This window comes from Typopeltis vanoorti, chromosome 20 (assembly GCF_054136105.1).
Source record: "Typopeltis vanoorti isolate ZY-2024b chromosome 20, IOZ_Tvanoo_1.0, whole genome shotgun sequence".
Classification (NCBI taxonomy): Eukaryota; Metazoa; Arthropoda; class Arachnida; order Uropygi; family Thelyphonidae; genus Typopeltis; species Typopeltis vanoorti.
In genome coordinates this window covers 99,780,739-99,797,722 of record NC_143568.1, presented here as the reverse complement: position 1 = coordinate 99,797,722, position 16,984 = coordinate 99,780,739, and the positions used below count along the sequence as shown (strand labels likewise).

The window sequence follows — 16,984 nt, the reverse complement described above, 5'->3', positions numbered from 1 at the left end:
ATTAAAGTTTGCTTTAATTATTCCTTAAGCTAATTACCAGTCTTCCCATAACTTTTGTAAATAGCTTTTATATATATATATATATATATATATATATTTCCCCCTGTAAGGACACATGCTGATTTAATTACAGCCCATTTTGATATTTTTCTTTTCTAGAATTTCCTCTTAAACTTTGAGTCCAGGAACTCTTAGAAGTTCTGATTCTTCTATCCTTGAAGATAACTTCACTGAATAAATCAATCGGCTTTCTCCAGGGATGAATTCTTTCATTATTTCTCTAATATATTTGCATATTTTTCTTTTTAATATGATATTCATTTTAATCCTGCTCAAAATCTAAATGGAGATCACTTCCTGTTTCATATTTCTTGTATATTCTTGTTTCTGAAACTAGTGTAGAGAGATTGCTATCGGCAATATATTCGATAAGACATTTCTTATTTCTTGTTTGTCTCCACGTGAATTTCTGCACATTCTTATGTTGAAACATGGTGTTAGTAATCATCAGCCATGTCCTGAACCAAAATCCAGAGGTATTTACCATTATTATTATTGGCTTTGTTCTTTTTTTCTCCAAATTTTGCCAAAACATTTTCACATGTCTGGGATTAATTTGCTACTCTGCTGTTTATATCTTCAACAAGAACCAGCTTTTCCATTTTCTTTGTTATCTTTACACTCTAATGACAAAAAAAATCCCTCTATTTCTTTAAACAACCATTTCTTTAATAACATTTCTTAAACAACAAGTTGCCTGCATTCAAAAATATATCTTTGTGTTCAGTATTGAATATTATAGTGTCTCTTTCCTTTCCATGATCACTATTGCCTGAATGTAACATCTTGCCATTATTTAGAATTCTCAGTTTTTCTCTTTGCCTTCGTAACACAATTATGTAGACATGGTATTTCTATAATTTTTCTACTAGTTCCACCTTTTTCATTGAGCCTTCTTGTTGATGGTGACTATCTACAATTCCACAGAATTCTGGGTTGTTTTAATAACTGACTTTTCAATATTTATTCTGGTTCCTTGATGAAAATAATGGGCCTTGTTTTTATTTCAGAAACTTAACATAAATCAATTACAATAGTTGAAATCTGAATAGGGAAATGAGATTTTTCAAACTTTGTGCTTTCAAAAATAAGAGTTTAAAAATAAGATTTTAAATAACTTATTTTCAAGTGATTTACCCATATTACTCTTAAAATGATTTTCTCTTCACATTCTAGCAGCCTCAATAATTAACATAATTAAATATGTAAATATAACTAAAATAAATAAATGATATAAGTAAAAAAAAAATAAAATTACATACTTGGATTGCTCTTTTTATATGTATTAACAGGAAGAGTGTAAGGACGAACGTAAATGCCAGATTTCTTATTATCCTCCAAATTGTGTGTGGCTTCAATTTGAACTAGCTGCTGAGCCATCTGAACCTATAAGTTTCATTAAATTATTTTTAGCACTGGTTAATAAAAAATTTATTTATGCATTATATATATATATATATATATATATGCGTGTGTTTTATGCGTGTGTGTTACGCATATATATATATATATATATATGCGTAACACACACGCATATATATATATATATATGCGTGTGTGTTACGGTTAAAGTGATAAATCCGGTTACTATTAATAATTACCGGTTAAAGTGAATAATTAGAATTAATCACTTTAACCAGTTAAAGTGAATAATTCCTAGAGGAGTCTGGTAAATTTTTTATATTCTTAAATTCTTTTAAATTCTTATCCAAACATTTTCTCCTACATTTGTAATTGGAAACTTAGTCATTGAAAGCCTTAAACATTTTTTCAGCTTGCTTCTTACGTGACCGCTTAGCAGAGTTTCGAGATTCTTTAATTTTTTTCTGTGATTACATTGAGTGCAAAAGAAGTACTTTCCTTACTTTTTTCATTATTTTCTAATTCAACATTAGTTACATTTTTTTATTTTGTTATCTTCCTTGTTGATCGTTCCTGTTTCAGAAAAATGTTTTCTTTTGATCTGGCTAACATTCTTATTTCTGTTTTTGTTTGGATCTCCAACAGATAAGTCATCACTCGGATCATCTATTTCCACTTCCACATTGTCACCATTTTCTGTCCTAATACCGCTTTCCCTCTCTGAGATTATCTTCTCACATTCAACATCCTTATTAGTTTGATCTTTTAATATCATCTCGAAATCTTCTTCACTCGTGATTTCTGACAAGGTATCGACTGGTAAGTATGTTTTCAAACCTACCTTAGCTTTACAGCCAAACATAGCTTCATAGGGACTGCGATCTATTCCAGAGTGATGTGCTTTGTTTTTCATAAACAGAATAAATTTTATCCCTTCCGACCATTTTGTTGTTTTATTTGTTTCAAGCCATGTGGATAACATTTTTTCAATGTCTTGGTTTGCTCTTTCAACCGAGCCTTGTGATTGACTTTGCCGTGGTTTCCCATGAACAATCTTAAGCCCATTCCACATTCCGCAGACTTCTTCAATAATTTTATTCGCGAATTCCCAGCCATTGTCACTTTGCAAGATGCATGGAGCTCCAAATATTGTGAATACATCCAATAGATGATGTGCAACTTCTGCAGCTCGTTTTGTTTTCAAAGCTCTAAATTGAACAAATTTTGTAAGATGGTCTTGATAAACCATTATAAATTTATAATTGCCATCAGCTTGTGACTGCATATCAATTAAATCAATCTGACATCTAGAATTAAATTCGCTGCTTTTAATTGGTTTAACAACGAGCCCTTTTTTTAGTATGCTCAATTTCTTTTGGCAGGGTTCACAAAATTCAAATATATCATAACAATTCCAACTGTGATGTTCTTATACTTCTCTTTAAGCTCTTTCATCATTCTGTTTCGTCCTCCATGGCCAATGGCAATATGAGTGTCATGAATTAAAATTAATTTAAAATTTTCCTACAAGAAAGTGTAATCCATAATCAGATCTCTTTCATTTTTAACAGGTACGACGAGTTTTTCAACATTTCCAATTTTTACAATATCAAATCTTGATAACCGTTGTTAATCTTTGGGTGTTTTGCTGGAAACCTTATCTTTGTTCTTTTTAACTTTCGCTAAAAACAAATAATACTCTTCTCTTGTAAATAACTGATTATTTGTACTTTTTTTCGATCTCAACATATTAACTTGGTCGTTAAATCGTGATCTCATTATTTCTAAATCTCCCATTATGCTTATGGGTACATAAAATCAATGAAAATGTGGAGAAATGTACACACCTTAATGAAAACCTATATATAAAACCTGTAAACATGTTTTTATTACATTTACCAGGTTAAAGTGATTAATTCTAATTATTCACTTTAACTGGTAATTATTAATAACCAGATTTATCATTTTAACCGTAACATATACACACACTGGCTCAATATACAGGTGGTCACAAGATCTATAACATAATAGTGGCATGTGTGGGAAATTTTCATGTAACTGATTACGAAGGAATCTTAATCAATTACATGAAAAGCTGGAGATTACACTCATCGAGGAAGACTGCTCAAAAGAGCAGAGGTAAATGGAATAAATAAAGATAAAAGTTGAATCAATATGTTTGAAGTTGAAGTGCATACAAATGTTGACCAGTGACTACCTGCTTGCATGATTAGAAGAATGGAGAAATGGTAGTGGCCAGGACAATGAAGCAACATCCATAAAGTACCTATTAAAAAAAGGAGGTGGAGCAGGAGGCATAATGCAGAGGCAGAGCACCTATGAGAAAGCAAATGGAAAGGAGTATGTGAAGCAAACTGCATTTAGATAATTTGTGATTGCTCTCTATATATAATAAGAATTCTTAATGGCTTTGGTACACTACCTCAAATGTGACAGCAATATTCTAAGATCAGTTTGATTTGGAATTTGTAAAGTGTTAGTGTTGTGTCCCCCTTTTACCATCCTATAATTGTTAATTCCTCTTACAAGTTTATTTTTTTATCTTGTCTGTAACAAATTTCTTACTATACGTAATATCACCAAAATACAAGGTATCTAAGCTCTTGCTCCCCTTAGTATCCTAAAACATTTATATTTTTTAGCTGTGCCATTTAGGACATTTAGTTTATGAAAGAAAATCAAAACAAGAAGCAATTTCTTAAATATGTTTAGGTGTGAAACAATTATGCAGTCGTGAACTCGAACTCACAACTTAACCCCCCCGTTGAACTTTGAACACTTTGAACTCCATGGAGGTATCACATATTATTATTAATAATAATAATAAAAGATGTATTTAATAAGAGTTACACATTTTGCATTAGTGTCACCTCCATTCAATCTCTCATCTCAATTCTCTTATACTCTCAAAGTAAGCTTTCTTGAAATTCCATCAAAACTTCTAATTATCAGTTCTGAATAATATGGTTTATCACCAATTCTGCAATATCATGAAATCCAAAATCCTATTTTCTTTATAGTTCATATACATACTGCTTCAAATAACTATTACAAAGTTACTCCAAGTTTTATTTCAGTCAGTTCTTCCATATTTTGCTTTTCCTTATCTCTAAGTTACACATAGATCCCATGCTTATCAAGACCACACAGTCTTAAACAGGAACTGATCTCATAGTCTAAATCTTTCCCCAACTGGCAATAACATCCCCTTCTCTGTCATATTACAATTATTTATCTAGTTGATGGTAATAGGACAAGACAATGCAAAAATTCTGTTTATCAGAATCCTCCTTCCAACAGACTCATCCATCAAAAGCTAACCATTTTCACCTAAATTATGCCTACAATTATCTACCTGCAGTTCATAACTTTCAATCATGGACCATTTATCCTCTAACAAATCAACTACAGAATATTAATTCTCCAGACAATTCCACCCATGATATTTTTATCTCCATGCAGTTCTCTTCAGGTCAACAATTTCCATATTTACATAATATGATATTAATGACTGATTTCTCTCACAGTCAGCATGACTCCACAATTCAACTTTTATCGCACTTCAACAATTATCACACAGCTAGGCCTTTCAGCCCAAATTACAGTTCTTTGGAATTAACTGCATTTTTTTAGTTTCCTAAAAAAAAAAATATATATATATATATATATATATATATATATATAAATATAGTTATTAGGATTGACTCGGGATGTATACATTTATAAAATTAATATTTAACTGACTAGAACCCGAGAAAGTATAACACAAAAAACTTTAATAAATCACAACTAGTTTCATCGGTGTCCCGACTTCTTCAGGTGAGTAAGAAATAACACAAAACTTATAAAACTAACAAGGTAAAAAACATGGACTTTCCAGCTTAATAAAAAGAAGAAGAATAGTAACAGTCATATTTGATTGTTACTGTTAGAGGATAAATGGTCCATGATTGAAAGTTATGAACTGCAGGTAGATAATTGTAGGTATAATTTAGGTGAAAATGGTTAGCTTTTGATGGATGAGTCTGTTGGAAGGAGGATTCTGATAAAAATTAGCTGTCACATACATTCAACTTATGCTAACAATAGCACACGGTCACCTATTCAAATATGACTGTTACTATTCTTCTTCTTTTTATTAAGCTGGAAAGTCCATGTTTTTTACCTTGTTAGTTTTATAAGTTTTGTGTTATTTCTTACTCACCTGAAGAAGTCGGGACACCGATGAAACTAGTTGTGATTTATTAAAGTTTTTTGTGTTATACTTTCTCGGGTTCTAGTCAGTTAAATATTAATTTTATAAATATATATATATAGGTACATCATTGATTTTCCAACAAAGAATTGTCCAGCACCTCCTTTAGTCCATACATAATTATGACAGTGCACTTGAAATTCCAGCAACCCCTCAACTAGTTCACTAGGTCGCAAAACATGTCATTGCATGTGGTTTACACTCCTTCATTGCTTATATCTGCAATTAGTGGTAATCCTTCAATTTTTAGTGATTCTTTACTTATTTTTCTTATATTCAGTGGTGAAGTTAAGTGAAAGCACAAGTCCATATTGATATAAGATAAGGAAGAAGTGTTGCAACAACATGAACAGTGTTTTGGGGTGGAAAATATAGTACTGGTTCATCTACTGTTTACAATATAAAAAAGGGACAAAATACTAAAATTCTTTGCAGACAGAGATTCCAAGAAACAAATGAGAGGCAAAAAAATATGAAAAATGGTAAGAGTACTGAGCATGACTGAGTAGTGATGGAATGGTTTCAAAGAGAGTGACAAGGCAGGCTTGGCAGATAGCATGTTAACGGGAACATGTGGGAAAAAAGTCTGAAAACCAAGAATTAGCCACTGAAAGTGGATGAATTTTCTAAACTTGTAGCTGATGAGCACCTCAGTCCGAAGCCAGTGATGCACATTGCAAAGGATATTAAGGACGAAGAGGGGTCCAACAGAATTTACATAAGGATAGAGTTACTATGGTGTGCTCAAAATTAGCAGGCATGCAGTGATATAAGCCACAGATGATAGGAAAAATTAAATGTTCTAGGGCCTTAAAAGACATTAAAAATTTATCCCATGCAAATAAAAATGGTTGGATTATCACTGAGATTATGTTAAGGTTTGAAATTTTATTTTATTTGTGTGTGTGTGTGAATCTTCTTCTGGTAGACTCTTCTACCAGACAATTGGACATCTGTAGCTCTACTGGAAGATGACAAAATTCTTCTCAAACTGCTGGACAACTATCCAGCTTACCTCAGAGGTGAACAATAGTAGAAGAAAAATGTTTATACAGTACATTTACCACTAATCTATACATCTCTTATCCAACTCCAACAAGGAATATTATGCTCTATGAAGGCTAAATCACTCATTTTTCATCAAACACATCCAGATGTTGTAAAAGCTGCCAAGCTTGTACAGACTATTATAGAATTTAGCATAAAGTACCTACGTAGCACAATTGGAAGAACGACAGTACGTTGTGCCCTTCGATTAGAAAAGACCTATGTTCGATTCTTGTCATGACGGGAGGAAGCTTTATATGGACTTTTTTAATTGAAGGCAAGTTAGCCGATCTCATACGGAGGTAGCAGGGTTTTTCTCCTGGAAACTCGGGTTTTTCATCGCGCATACAGACAAATCGGCCCTTTAGAACACACGCAATTTACAGACAAAAATACTAGCTGTGGTGGTGGTTGTGGGCAGTAGATGGCATTGATGTAGGTGATTGGTAGTGGAGATGGAGTGTTGTATAGTAGGTGTCCTCCAGCAATGAGTCTTTGGACTCCTTGGAGGTGTCACGAATAATAATAATAATAAGACAGGCTGAGTTCATTACCAGTGCCTAGGAGAAGATATATAATATTTTATCATTCATTACCTATTTTACATGTATGTATGTATGGTTTTCCTTATTCGTTACTAATATGCTTTGTCAGCTGCAGCATTATAAAAACCTTTGCTATCTACTAAGTTTCACCTATTCTCGTTAATCCATAACCTTCCTTACTTTCATTGTTCGCAAAGCCCTTCTATCTTAAAGCTTTATTTTCCTGTTTCTTTCTTACCCCTGGCCTTTGCTCCTACCACTCGCTAAGCTGCCCTTTTTTTTTTTTTTTTTCCCCCCAACTATCGCTGGCTAAACAATTGCAGTACACTTATCCTCTCAGATTCTTCTACCAGACAAATTTATTTTTATTAACGACTGCACCAGCCTGGAAGAAATAACATGGTCTAAGAATAATAAGAGTATGAACAAAGGTAAGGTCCGAGCTAAAATCCTCTCAACTATACAGCAAGTCGTGGCTATTCTAAATCAACATGTGCACACAGGTATGAATTTTATTTGAGATAGTGCATTAGCAAATGATCAGATCCATTGTTGTTAAACCAAAACTTATTTTAACTAAACAGTTGAGATTACAGTACAGTGGGGAATAACTAACTTTCGAAACATATCTAACTTCAACAAAACTACTAAATCATTGAAATATAAACATTTTACCATTTTACCCTGTTACTATACAACACTTATCAAAACTTTTCCACCGACCTTTTATGACACTTACAATTTTTACTTATCTAAGTTTCAAAGGAATTAACAACAATATCACTAGTATACTCATAGTTCTTTCTGTAAATGCACAGTCCTCTTTCATGAACTAAACCTCTGTTGGGGTATAGCTAGAATCCTTTCCATTACATGGGACATGTTCGTGTCTTGGACATTTCTGTGCTCTATTTCTCTTGCTCTGCTGGTGGCTTATTCACTGACCAGACATCAAATCTTTCACAGGAATCACGGTCAGCTATGCGGTGGGACAACTCTTGTCAGATGCTCCTTGGAAGCCTTCCGGAATATTCTAGAGGAATCACTGATGATGTAGCTCCAATGGTGGGTGCCAAGCCTCCAGTTATACTCTGCATCATCGTCTCATTTCCTCTCTTCCACTCAGCCGATAAGGCAACCAACGCACAAGCAGTTGTGGCAGCAGTGGTCATTGTAATCTGCTCCTAAAAAACAAACTCCTTCCTATATTTTTTTCTTTCTCCCTTTCCATCCCTTATATGCTCGTTGCTCTTTGTTCCCAACCTTCGAATGTCCGTAATTATCCGTCAGTACGGTGACGTCACTCTGGTCTTTTCGTTGAAGGTCCTTGCCTTAGGTGATCAATTTGTTCACAAGTTGTTGTGAACTTTTCTGATACATTATTCTCATAACTTAGTTACAATGTTATTCTCATAAATTAGTTACTAATTTTAAGTACAATATTTTAACACAATTTTCAATACAGTAAAATTTCTATTCAGACAAAAGAAATCTTACATTATTTTTTTTCTACATTATTTAGGTCTAAAACCAATGTAAAATTGAGATTTTACAGATATACCATATTTTTCACCTTACAAAACATGCTTTTTTTTTGTACCTGAAATTTACCTGAAATTAGGATGCATCCTATAAACCAGTGCGTCTTATACACTGATATGCTTTTTCATACGTGTAGTTACAGTGTAGCATTGCTTGTCGGTAATACGTGATCAGTTTGAATAGTTGCATGGTTGTTAATGGTCGCACATTTAAACTAGTAATCAATACATTATGTTTACTTTTTATTATACCGCATGGATTCTACGAAGCATATATGATCGTGTTTAAGCGTGGTGTGATTGAGTATGCAAAAAAGAATGGCAAACAAGCAGCGGAGTGGCACTTTGTGCCTCCACCTGCAGAAAAAATGGTATGAATTTGGAGGAAACAAGAGCAGCAATCAATATAAGTAAATTCTGAAAAACCCAATGTCCTCAGAAAATTAGCAAAATGGCCAAAATTGAAAACTAATTAAAAACTTGGATAATGGATCAGAGAACATCGGTCTGCTGCGTATCTACAAAAATTATTATATAACGAGCAAAATTATTGGCAACAGAAAGAAATATCAGAGGACTGTGTAGCTCAGTGGAAGGGTGCTTGCATCCTCTGTGCTAGGCAGTCCGAATATAGACTTTTAGTTCAAGTCTAGTCGCCGACAGGAGGAATTTTTTCTAAGCCTTTCTTCGACTGGTTCCCGAGTTAGTCAATCTCTGGAATGGGCAAGCGGGTTTTTTCTCCTGGAAACTTGGGTTTTTCGTCTCATAAACTCAATAAAATTGACCCTAGAACCAACATTATTTCAGACAGTAACATATCCTGTTAGGGTTAGGTACCAAGAGATAGAAGCACTTGTTTGCCAGTCTCTTCATCAGTGGCCACCTATAATTAGTGATAGTTATGGGTCAGCTATTTCTGATTGGCTAGTGGTGGAGATTGAACTGCCCACTCAGTCTCCAAAAGCTAGATAGGGTTAAAAGGCCTCACTCATTCACTCCCTATAAGGGAATAATAAAAAAAAGCATTAGCTTATTATAATTATTATTAGAAATATTGATTTTACATCGTTGCCTCTCGTAGACAGGCTTATACGTTGGTTATGCATTATTAAAACACTTAAGGAATAGAACAACGTAGTTAAGGATATAAATTAAATTAAACTTTAATAAATATTTTCGGATATTTCGGCAATGTCACATTGCCATTTTCTAAAGGAACTTACAAAAAAGTTACGTGCACGTAGGCACTACAACACAGAAACTGGGAATGAAGAAGTGAAGCTATTGTTCTCCTAACAGTCCTGAATGGTGCCCTCTAGTGGGCTAAGTAGGTGTTCTTGGCCGTTGGGCTGAAGGTCTGCAGATGTAGGTCTCCCAAATTTGGGGCAGTCGCATACAACCAAATTTGTTGAGGTTTGGAGAATTTCTTAGGGCTGAGGCTGATTCCATAAAGAGTCTTTCAAATTTGTATTTGCTACGGTGTATCACTGTAGCTTTCTTCAACCGTATTCTGTGGCGTGTATCCAGAGCATGGCCGCAAGCCCAGAATGACTGTATCTGTGAAAACGGATGTAGTCCTTGTGTTCCGAAATTCTGATATTCGCTGTCCTGCCTGTTTGGCCAAAGTAAGACAGTGTACAACTGCAAGGGACATGGTAAACACCAGGTAGGTCTAGGGGAACTGGTTGGTCTTTAGTGGAGCGGATAAGGGATGTTAATTTTCTGTAAGGTTTGCAACAGGAGGTCAGGTCATGTTTTTTTAAGATTTTGGTAATCTTTTCCGAGGTGCCTCAGATGTGATGGATTTAGAGTAATCTTGTTGTGGGGGAGGGGAAGGGATCTGTGGTTTGTAGGTTCTAATATTTTTTTAGATTTTTTTTTGGGGGGGGGGGGGTAGCCATTGGCTGAGAAAATGCTGAGGATGTGATTTAGTTCAGTGTTTAAGGCCAAGTCATTTGAACAGATTAGTTTAGCCCTGTTGTATAGTGTTTTCACTACTCCATATTGTTGTGAGGGGGGGGGGGGATTGTTGGTGTATCTGCCTGTACGGGTGGGTTTTCTGTAGACTGAGAAAACCAAGGATCCATTAGGCTGGCGGGTGACTAGTGTGTCTAGGAAAGGGAGGCTGTTGTTTTCCTCTTTTTCCAGAGTGAATTTGATTCTGGGGTGTTGGTTGTTTAAGTGTGTTAAGAAGGAGAGAAGTGTTTCAGAGCCATGTGGCCAAATAGCGAACACATCATCAACGTAGCGAAGCCATATGGTTGGTTTTTGTGGGGCAGAGGCTAAGGCTTTTTCTTCAAAGGTCTCCATAAAGAAATTGGCCAAGGGTGGGGAGAGTGGTGAACCCATGGCTGTCCCCTCTATTTGTTTGTAGAATTTTTTCTGCCAAACGAAATAGCCTGAGTTCATTGTGAACTGAAATAAGGCTGAGATATCGGGAGAAAATTTAGTTTGGATTAGCTCTAAAGTTTCCTTGAGTTGGACATTTGTAAATAAAGAGGACACATCAAAGCTGACCATTATGTCAGTATGTTGGAGTGTAAGGTTTTCTATGCTGGCTTTGAAATGGGCTGAGTTTTTTATGTGTGATGGTGTGTTGCCAGTATAGTGTGTGAGCTCCTTGGCCAAATGTTTAGCTAGTTTGTATGCGGGGGAATCAATACCATCCACTATGGGACGTAATGGCACATTTTCTTTGTGTATTTTTGGGAGTTCGTAAATACGGGGGGATATAGAGTTAAACGGCTTTAATCTGTTGGTAACTTCTACAGGCCAAGAAGTGACTCTCTTAAGGAGCCTGTGAAGTTTTCTAATTTGAGAGTTGGTGGGATTGTAATTGATAGGGAGGTAAGTGGGCCGATCTCCACAACAATATGGAGTAGTGAAAACACTATACAACAGGGCTAAACTAATCTGTTCAAACGACTTGGCCATAAACACTGAACTAAATCACATCCTCAACACTTTTTCAGCCAATGGCTACACCCCAAAAAAATCTAAAAAATATTAGAACCTACAAACCACAGATCCCTTCCCCTCCCCCACAACAAGGATTACTCTAAATCCATCACCATTCCCTACATCCGAGGCACCTCGGAAAAGATTACCAAAATCTTAAAAAAACAAAATCTGTTGCAAACCTTACAGAAAATTGGCATCCCTTATCTGCTCCACTAAAGACCAACCACTTCCCCAAGACCTACCTGGTGTTTACCAGGTCCCTTGCAGTTGTAAACTGTCTTACTTTGGCCAAACAGGCAGGACAGCGAATATCAGAATTTCGGAACACAAGGACTACATCCGTTTTCACAAATACAGTCATTCTGGGCTTGCGGACCATGCTCTGGAAACACGCCACAGAATACGGTGGAAGAAAGCTACAGTGATACACCGTAGCAAATACAAATTTGAAAGACTCTTTATGGAATCAGCCTCAGCCCTAAGAAATTCTCCAAACCTCAACAAATTTGGTTGTATGCGACTGCCCCAAATTTGGGAGACCTACATCTGCAGACCTTCAGCCCAACGGCCAAGAACACCTACTTAGCCCGCTAGAGGGCACCATTCAGGACTGTTAGGAGAACAATAGCTTCACTTCTTCATTCCCAGTTTCTGTGTTGTAGTGCCTACGTGCACGTAACTTTTTTGTAAGTTCCTTTAGAAAATGGCAATGTGACATTACCGAAATATCGGAAAATATTTATTAAAGTTTAATTTATATCCTTAACTACGTTGTTCTATTCCTGAAGTGTTTTAATAATGCATAACCAACGTATAAGCCTATCTACGAGAATCAACATCATCCACGGAGATACAATCACACGGAAGGCCCGCCAATACGGTAAATTGAAATTGAAGCTGTCTAGACAATTAAATCGTCTAGTGTTCCTGAAACGCTGCCGGGATAATAAAGTAATCCCGAACTGTGTAAAATTTAAGCACCGGTTTGTGTCACAAAAAGCTCTCCGAATATATAACCGCGCTATCTACGCGAACAAATCACCGCCACACGGTCGCTCTTAGTGGACATTAACGAAGCTATTCGTGCCGTCGAAGATGAGCTTTCGCGCACTTTGAACCACGAACTTTGGTCGATTTTACAGGACGTCTCATGTACCACTGCCGAAAAAGAATTTAAAAAAATACGAAGACGACAGATGAAAAAGTTCGAAAAATTAAAAAAGAACTCTACCGTCTTTCCAAAACCTGCTACCAACACGGTAATCAACCTTTCTTCAGTCACCCTGAAGCCTGAAGCACTCAACGCGCTGTCATGTGGACACAACTTCGCCATTGCTCCCAATAAAATACCTAGTGAGGATATTATGATCCAGATCGAGCGCGGAATCCGCCACCTTCCACACCAAGTCGCCAACAGTGTAAGACTGGATGTAGCCTGTGTCCTTTCAAAAGCAAGACCACCAAAAACCAACATATCAAACAAGGAATATAAAGCTCTACAGGAAATGAAGAATAATAAAGAATTAGTTATCACCAAAGCGGATAAGGGTAATGCAACTGTAGTACTTAACCAAAAGGACTACACAGGTAAACTGAATGCTCTTCTATTAGATCGGCCCACTTACCTCCCTATCAATTACAATCCCACCAACTCTCAAATTAGAAAACTTCACAGGCTCCTTAAGAGAGTCATTCTTGGCCTGTAGAAGTTACCAACAGATTAAAGCTGTTTAACTCTATATCCACCCGTATTTATGGACTCCCAAAAATACACAAAGAAAATGTGCCATTACGTCCCATAGTGGATGGCATTGATTCCCCCACATACAAACTAGCTAAACATTTGGCCAAGGAGCTCACACACTATACTGGCAACACACCATCACACATAAAAAACTCAGCCCATTTCAAAGCCAGCATAGAAAACCTTACACTCCAACATACTGACATAATGGTCAGCTTTGATGTGTCCTCTTTATTTACAAATATCCCACTCAAGGAAACTTTAGAGCTAATCCAAACTAAATTTTCTCCCGATATCTCAGCCTTATTTCAGTTCACAATGAACTCAGGCTATTTCGTTTGGCAGAAAAAAAAAAAAAAATTCTACAAACAAATAGAGCGGACAGCCATGGGTTCACCACTCTCCCCACCCTTGGCCAATTTCTTTATGGAGACCTTTGAAGAAAAAGCCTTAGCCTCTGCCCCACAAAAACCAACCATATGGCTTCACTACGTTGATGATGTGTTCGCTATTTGGCCACATGGCTCTGAAACACTTCTCTCCTTCTTAACACACTTAAACAACCAACACCCCAGAATCAAATTCACTCTGGAAAAAGAGGAAAACAACAGCTTCCCCTTTCCTAGACACACTAGTCACCCGCCAGCCTAATGAATCCTTGGTTTTCTCAGTCTACAGAAAACCCACCCATACAGGCAGATACATTCACCAACAATCCCCCCCACCTCACAACAATATGGAGTAGTGAAAACACTATACAACAGGGCTAAACTAATCTGTTCAAATGACTTGGCCCTAAACACTGAACTAAATCACATCCTCAACACTTTCTCAGCCAATGGCTACCCCCCCCAAAAAAATATTAGAACCTACAAACCACAGATCCCTTCCCCTCCTCCACAACAAGGATTACTCTAAATCCATCACCATTCCCTACATCCGAGGTACCTCGGAAAAGATTACCAAAATCTTAAAAAAATATGACCTGACCTCCTGTTACAAACCTTACAGAAAATTGGCATCCCTTATCCGCTCCACTAAAGACCAACCACTTTCCCTAGACCTACCTGGTGTTTACCAGATCCCTTGCAGTTGTAAACTGTCTTACTTTGGCCGAACAGGCAGGATAGCGAATATCAGAATTTCGGAACACAAGGACTACATCCGTTTTCACAGATACAGTCATTCTGGGCTTGCGGACCATGCTCTGGATACACGCCACAGAATATGGTGGAAGAAAGTTATAGTGATACACCGTAGCAAATACAAATTTGAAAGACTCTTTATGGAATCAGCCTCAGCCCTAAGAAATTCTCCAAACCTCAACAAATTTGGTTGTATGCGACTGCCCCAAATTTGGGAGACCTACATCTGCAGACCTTCAGTCCAACGGCCAAGAACACCTACTTAGCCCACTAGAGGGCACCATTCAGGACTGTTAGGAGAACAATAGCTTCACTTCTTCATTCCCAGTTTCTGTGTCGTAGTGCCTACGTGCACTTAACTTTTTTGTAAGTTCCTTTAGAAAATGGCAATGTGACATTGCCGAAATATCGGAAAATATTTATTAAAGTTTAAATTAATTTATATCCTTAACTACGCTGTTCCATTCCTTAAGTGTTTTAATAATACATCGTTGCCATCATGGTGCTTTACATTTATGAAGAGAAATAATTCATGCATGCCTGGAAAAACAATAATATCAAAAATAAAATTGAGTTGAGATTCATCATAAATGCTAGAAAACAAGACAATTTTGAACTTTCACAGATAGCTAATACTGATGAAGTGCCTCTGACTTTTGATGTACCCTTGAACATCATAAATGCTAGAAAATAAGACAATTTTGAACTTTCACATAAATGCTAGAAAACAAGACAATTTTGAACTTTCACATAGCTAATATTGATGAAGTGCCTCTGACTTTTGATGTGCCTTCGAACAAGTCTGTTAACTCCAAAGGTAAAAAAATATTGTTAAAACTTCTGGTCACAAAAAAAAACCCACTAATACTGTTGTTTTGTTGTGCTGTGCAAATGAAACAAAACTGCCACCTTTTTTAAATTTTAAAAGAAAAACAATGCCCAAAGAAAAACTTCTGAAAGGAGTTTATATTCGCATTCATTCAAAAGGATGAATGGCTGAAGTTATGGATAAAGAAGGTGTGGTCCAGACGTCCTGGCAGTTTAATGTCAGAAACCTGCTTTGTTAGTATGGAATCAGTTTAGATGCCATAAAACCAAGGCTATTAAGAATGAACACAAAAAAAGCTGTAATCCGAGGAGGACTAATCTGCACTTCGACCTTTAGATTTATCAATAAACAACCAATTTAAAGGATTGATGAGGGGAAATTGGGTCGATTGGATGCAATCTTCCAATTTTGAGGAAACTTCTATAAGTAGGAAAAAGAAGGCCACAATTTCACATGTGTGTGTGTGTGGGGGGGGGGGGGGTTGTGGAAAGAATTAAAACCCCAAATTACTATAAAATCTTTTCAAAAGTGTGGCATTAGTAATTCTCTCGACACTACAGAGGATGACTTATTTCAAGGTAATGATGACTCGTTTTCTGATAAAGAATTCAGTTCAGAAATTTTTAAGAGTGAAGATGAATAGATTTGAAAAGATTTGTAAAAATTATTTTGTTTATATATCTATCTATCTATATATCATCATTATCAGCCATTGTCAATCCACTGCTGGATGAAAGCCTTTCCAAGATTATTCCAAAACTCTTGTCCATGGCTCTCCTTTTTCATGTCACTCCTGCAAATCTGTAATGATCTACTTGTTTAATTTCCTCATTATTGATTTTTATTATTTCTTGTTGGACATAGCTATTGAACATAACTTGGGTCTTCTTTACATCAGCTGTTTTGTTAGCAATTTGGAGTTCGTAGATACGAGTCTGTAATTCATGCACAGTTGAAGTAAAGATAACTATGTCATCTGCAAAGCATAAATGGCTTAAATATCTTCCATTTATCTTCAGACCTTTCCCTTCTCAATCAAAAAGTTTGAATATTTCTTATAGGCATGCTGTGAATAATTTTGGAGATGTTGTGTCACCCTGTCTTATACTTCTCTGTATTCCCACAGTAGAGATGATTCCGCTGAAATGAATTGCTGCTGTGGCATTGGTGTATGCTGATTTGATGGTTCTGATGTACAGCTCCTCCACTTGTTTGGTTTCGTAATGCTTTAAGTATTGCCCAAGTTTTAAGTGAATCAAAGGCTTTCTCATAGTCAATAAAACCAAGACATAGTGGTAATTGATATTCATTACACTATTCAATAATATGCTGTACAACTGAATATGGTTCATTGTATTAAAGCCCCTTCGAAAGCCTGCCTGTTCTTTTGGTTGTGCTAGGTCTAGAGTCGCACAAAGCCTATGAGCCAAGACTTTTATAAACACTTTGTAAACCACTGATAGTAGACTGATAG

At 36.2% G+C, this 16,984-nt stretch overlaps 1 protein-coding gene across 4 annotated transcripts in view; it reads right to left on the bottom strand.

The window, feature by feature from the left end:
- LOC150095706 (DNA excision repair protein ERCC-6-like) overlaps positions 1-16,984 on the bottom strand; it is a 269,923-nt gene that overhangs the window by 57,166 nt on the left and 195,773 nt on the right. For all 4 annotated transcript variants that reach the window (XM_090409872.1, XM_090409870.1, XM_090409874.1 and 1 more), the window contains exon 16: positions 1,323-1,446. In XM_090409872.1, the coding sequence (XP_090265998.1) occupies positions 1,323-1,446 (124 nt within the window). The remainder of the gene's footprint in view (positions 1-1,322; positions 1,447-16,984) is intronic.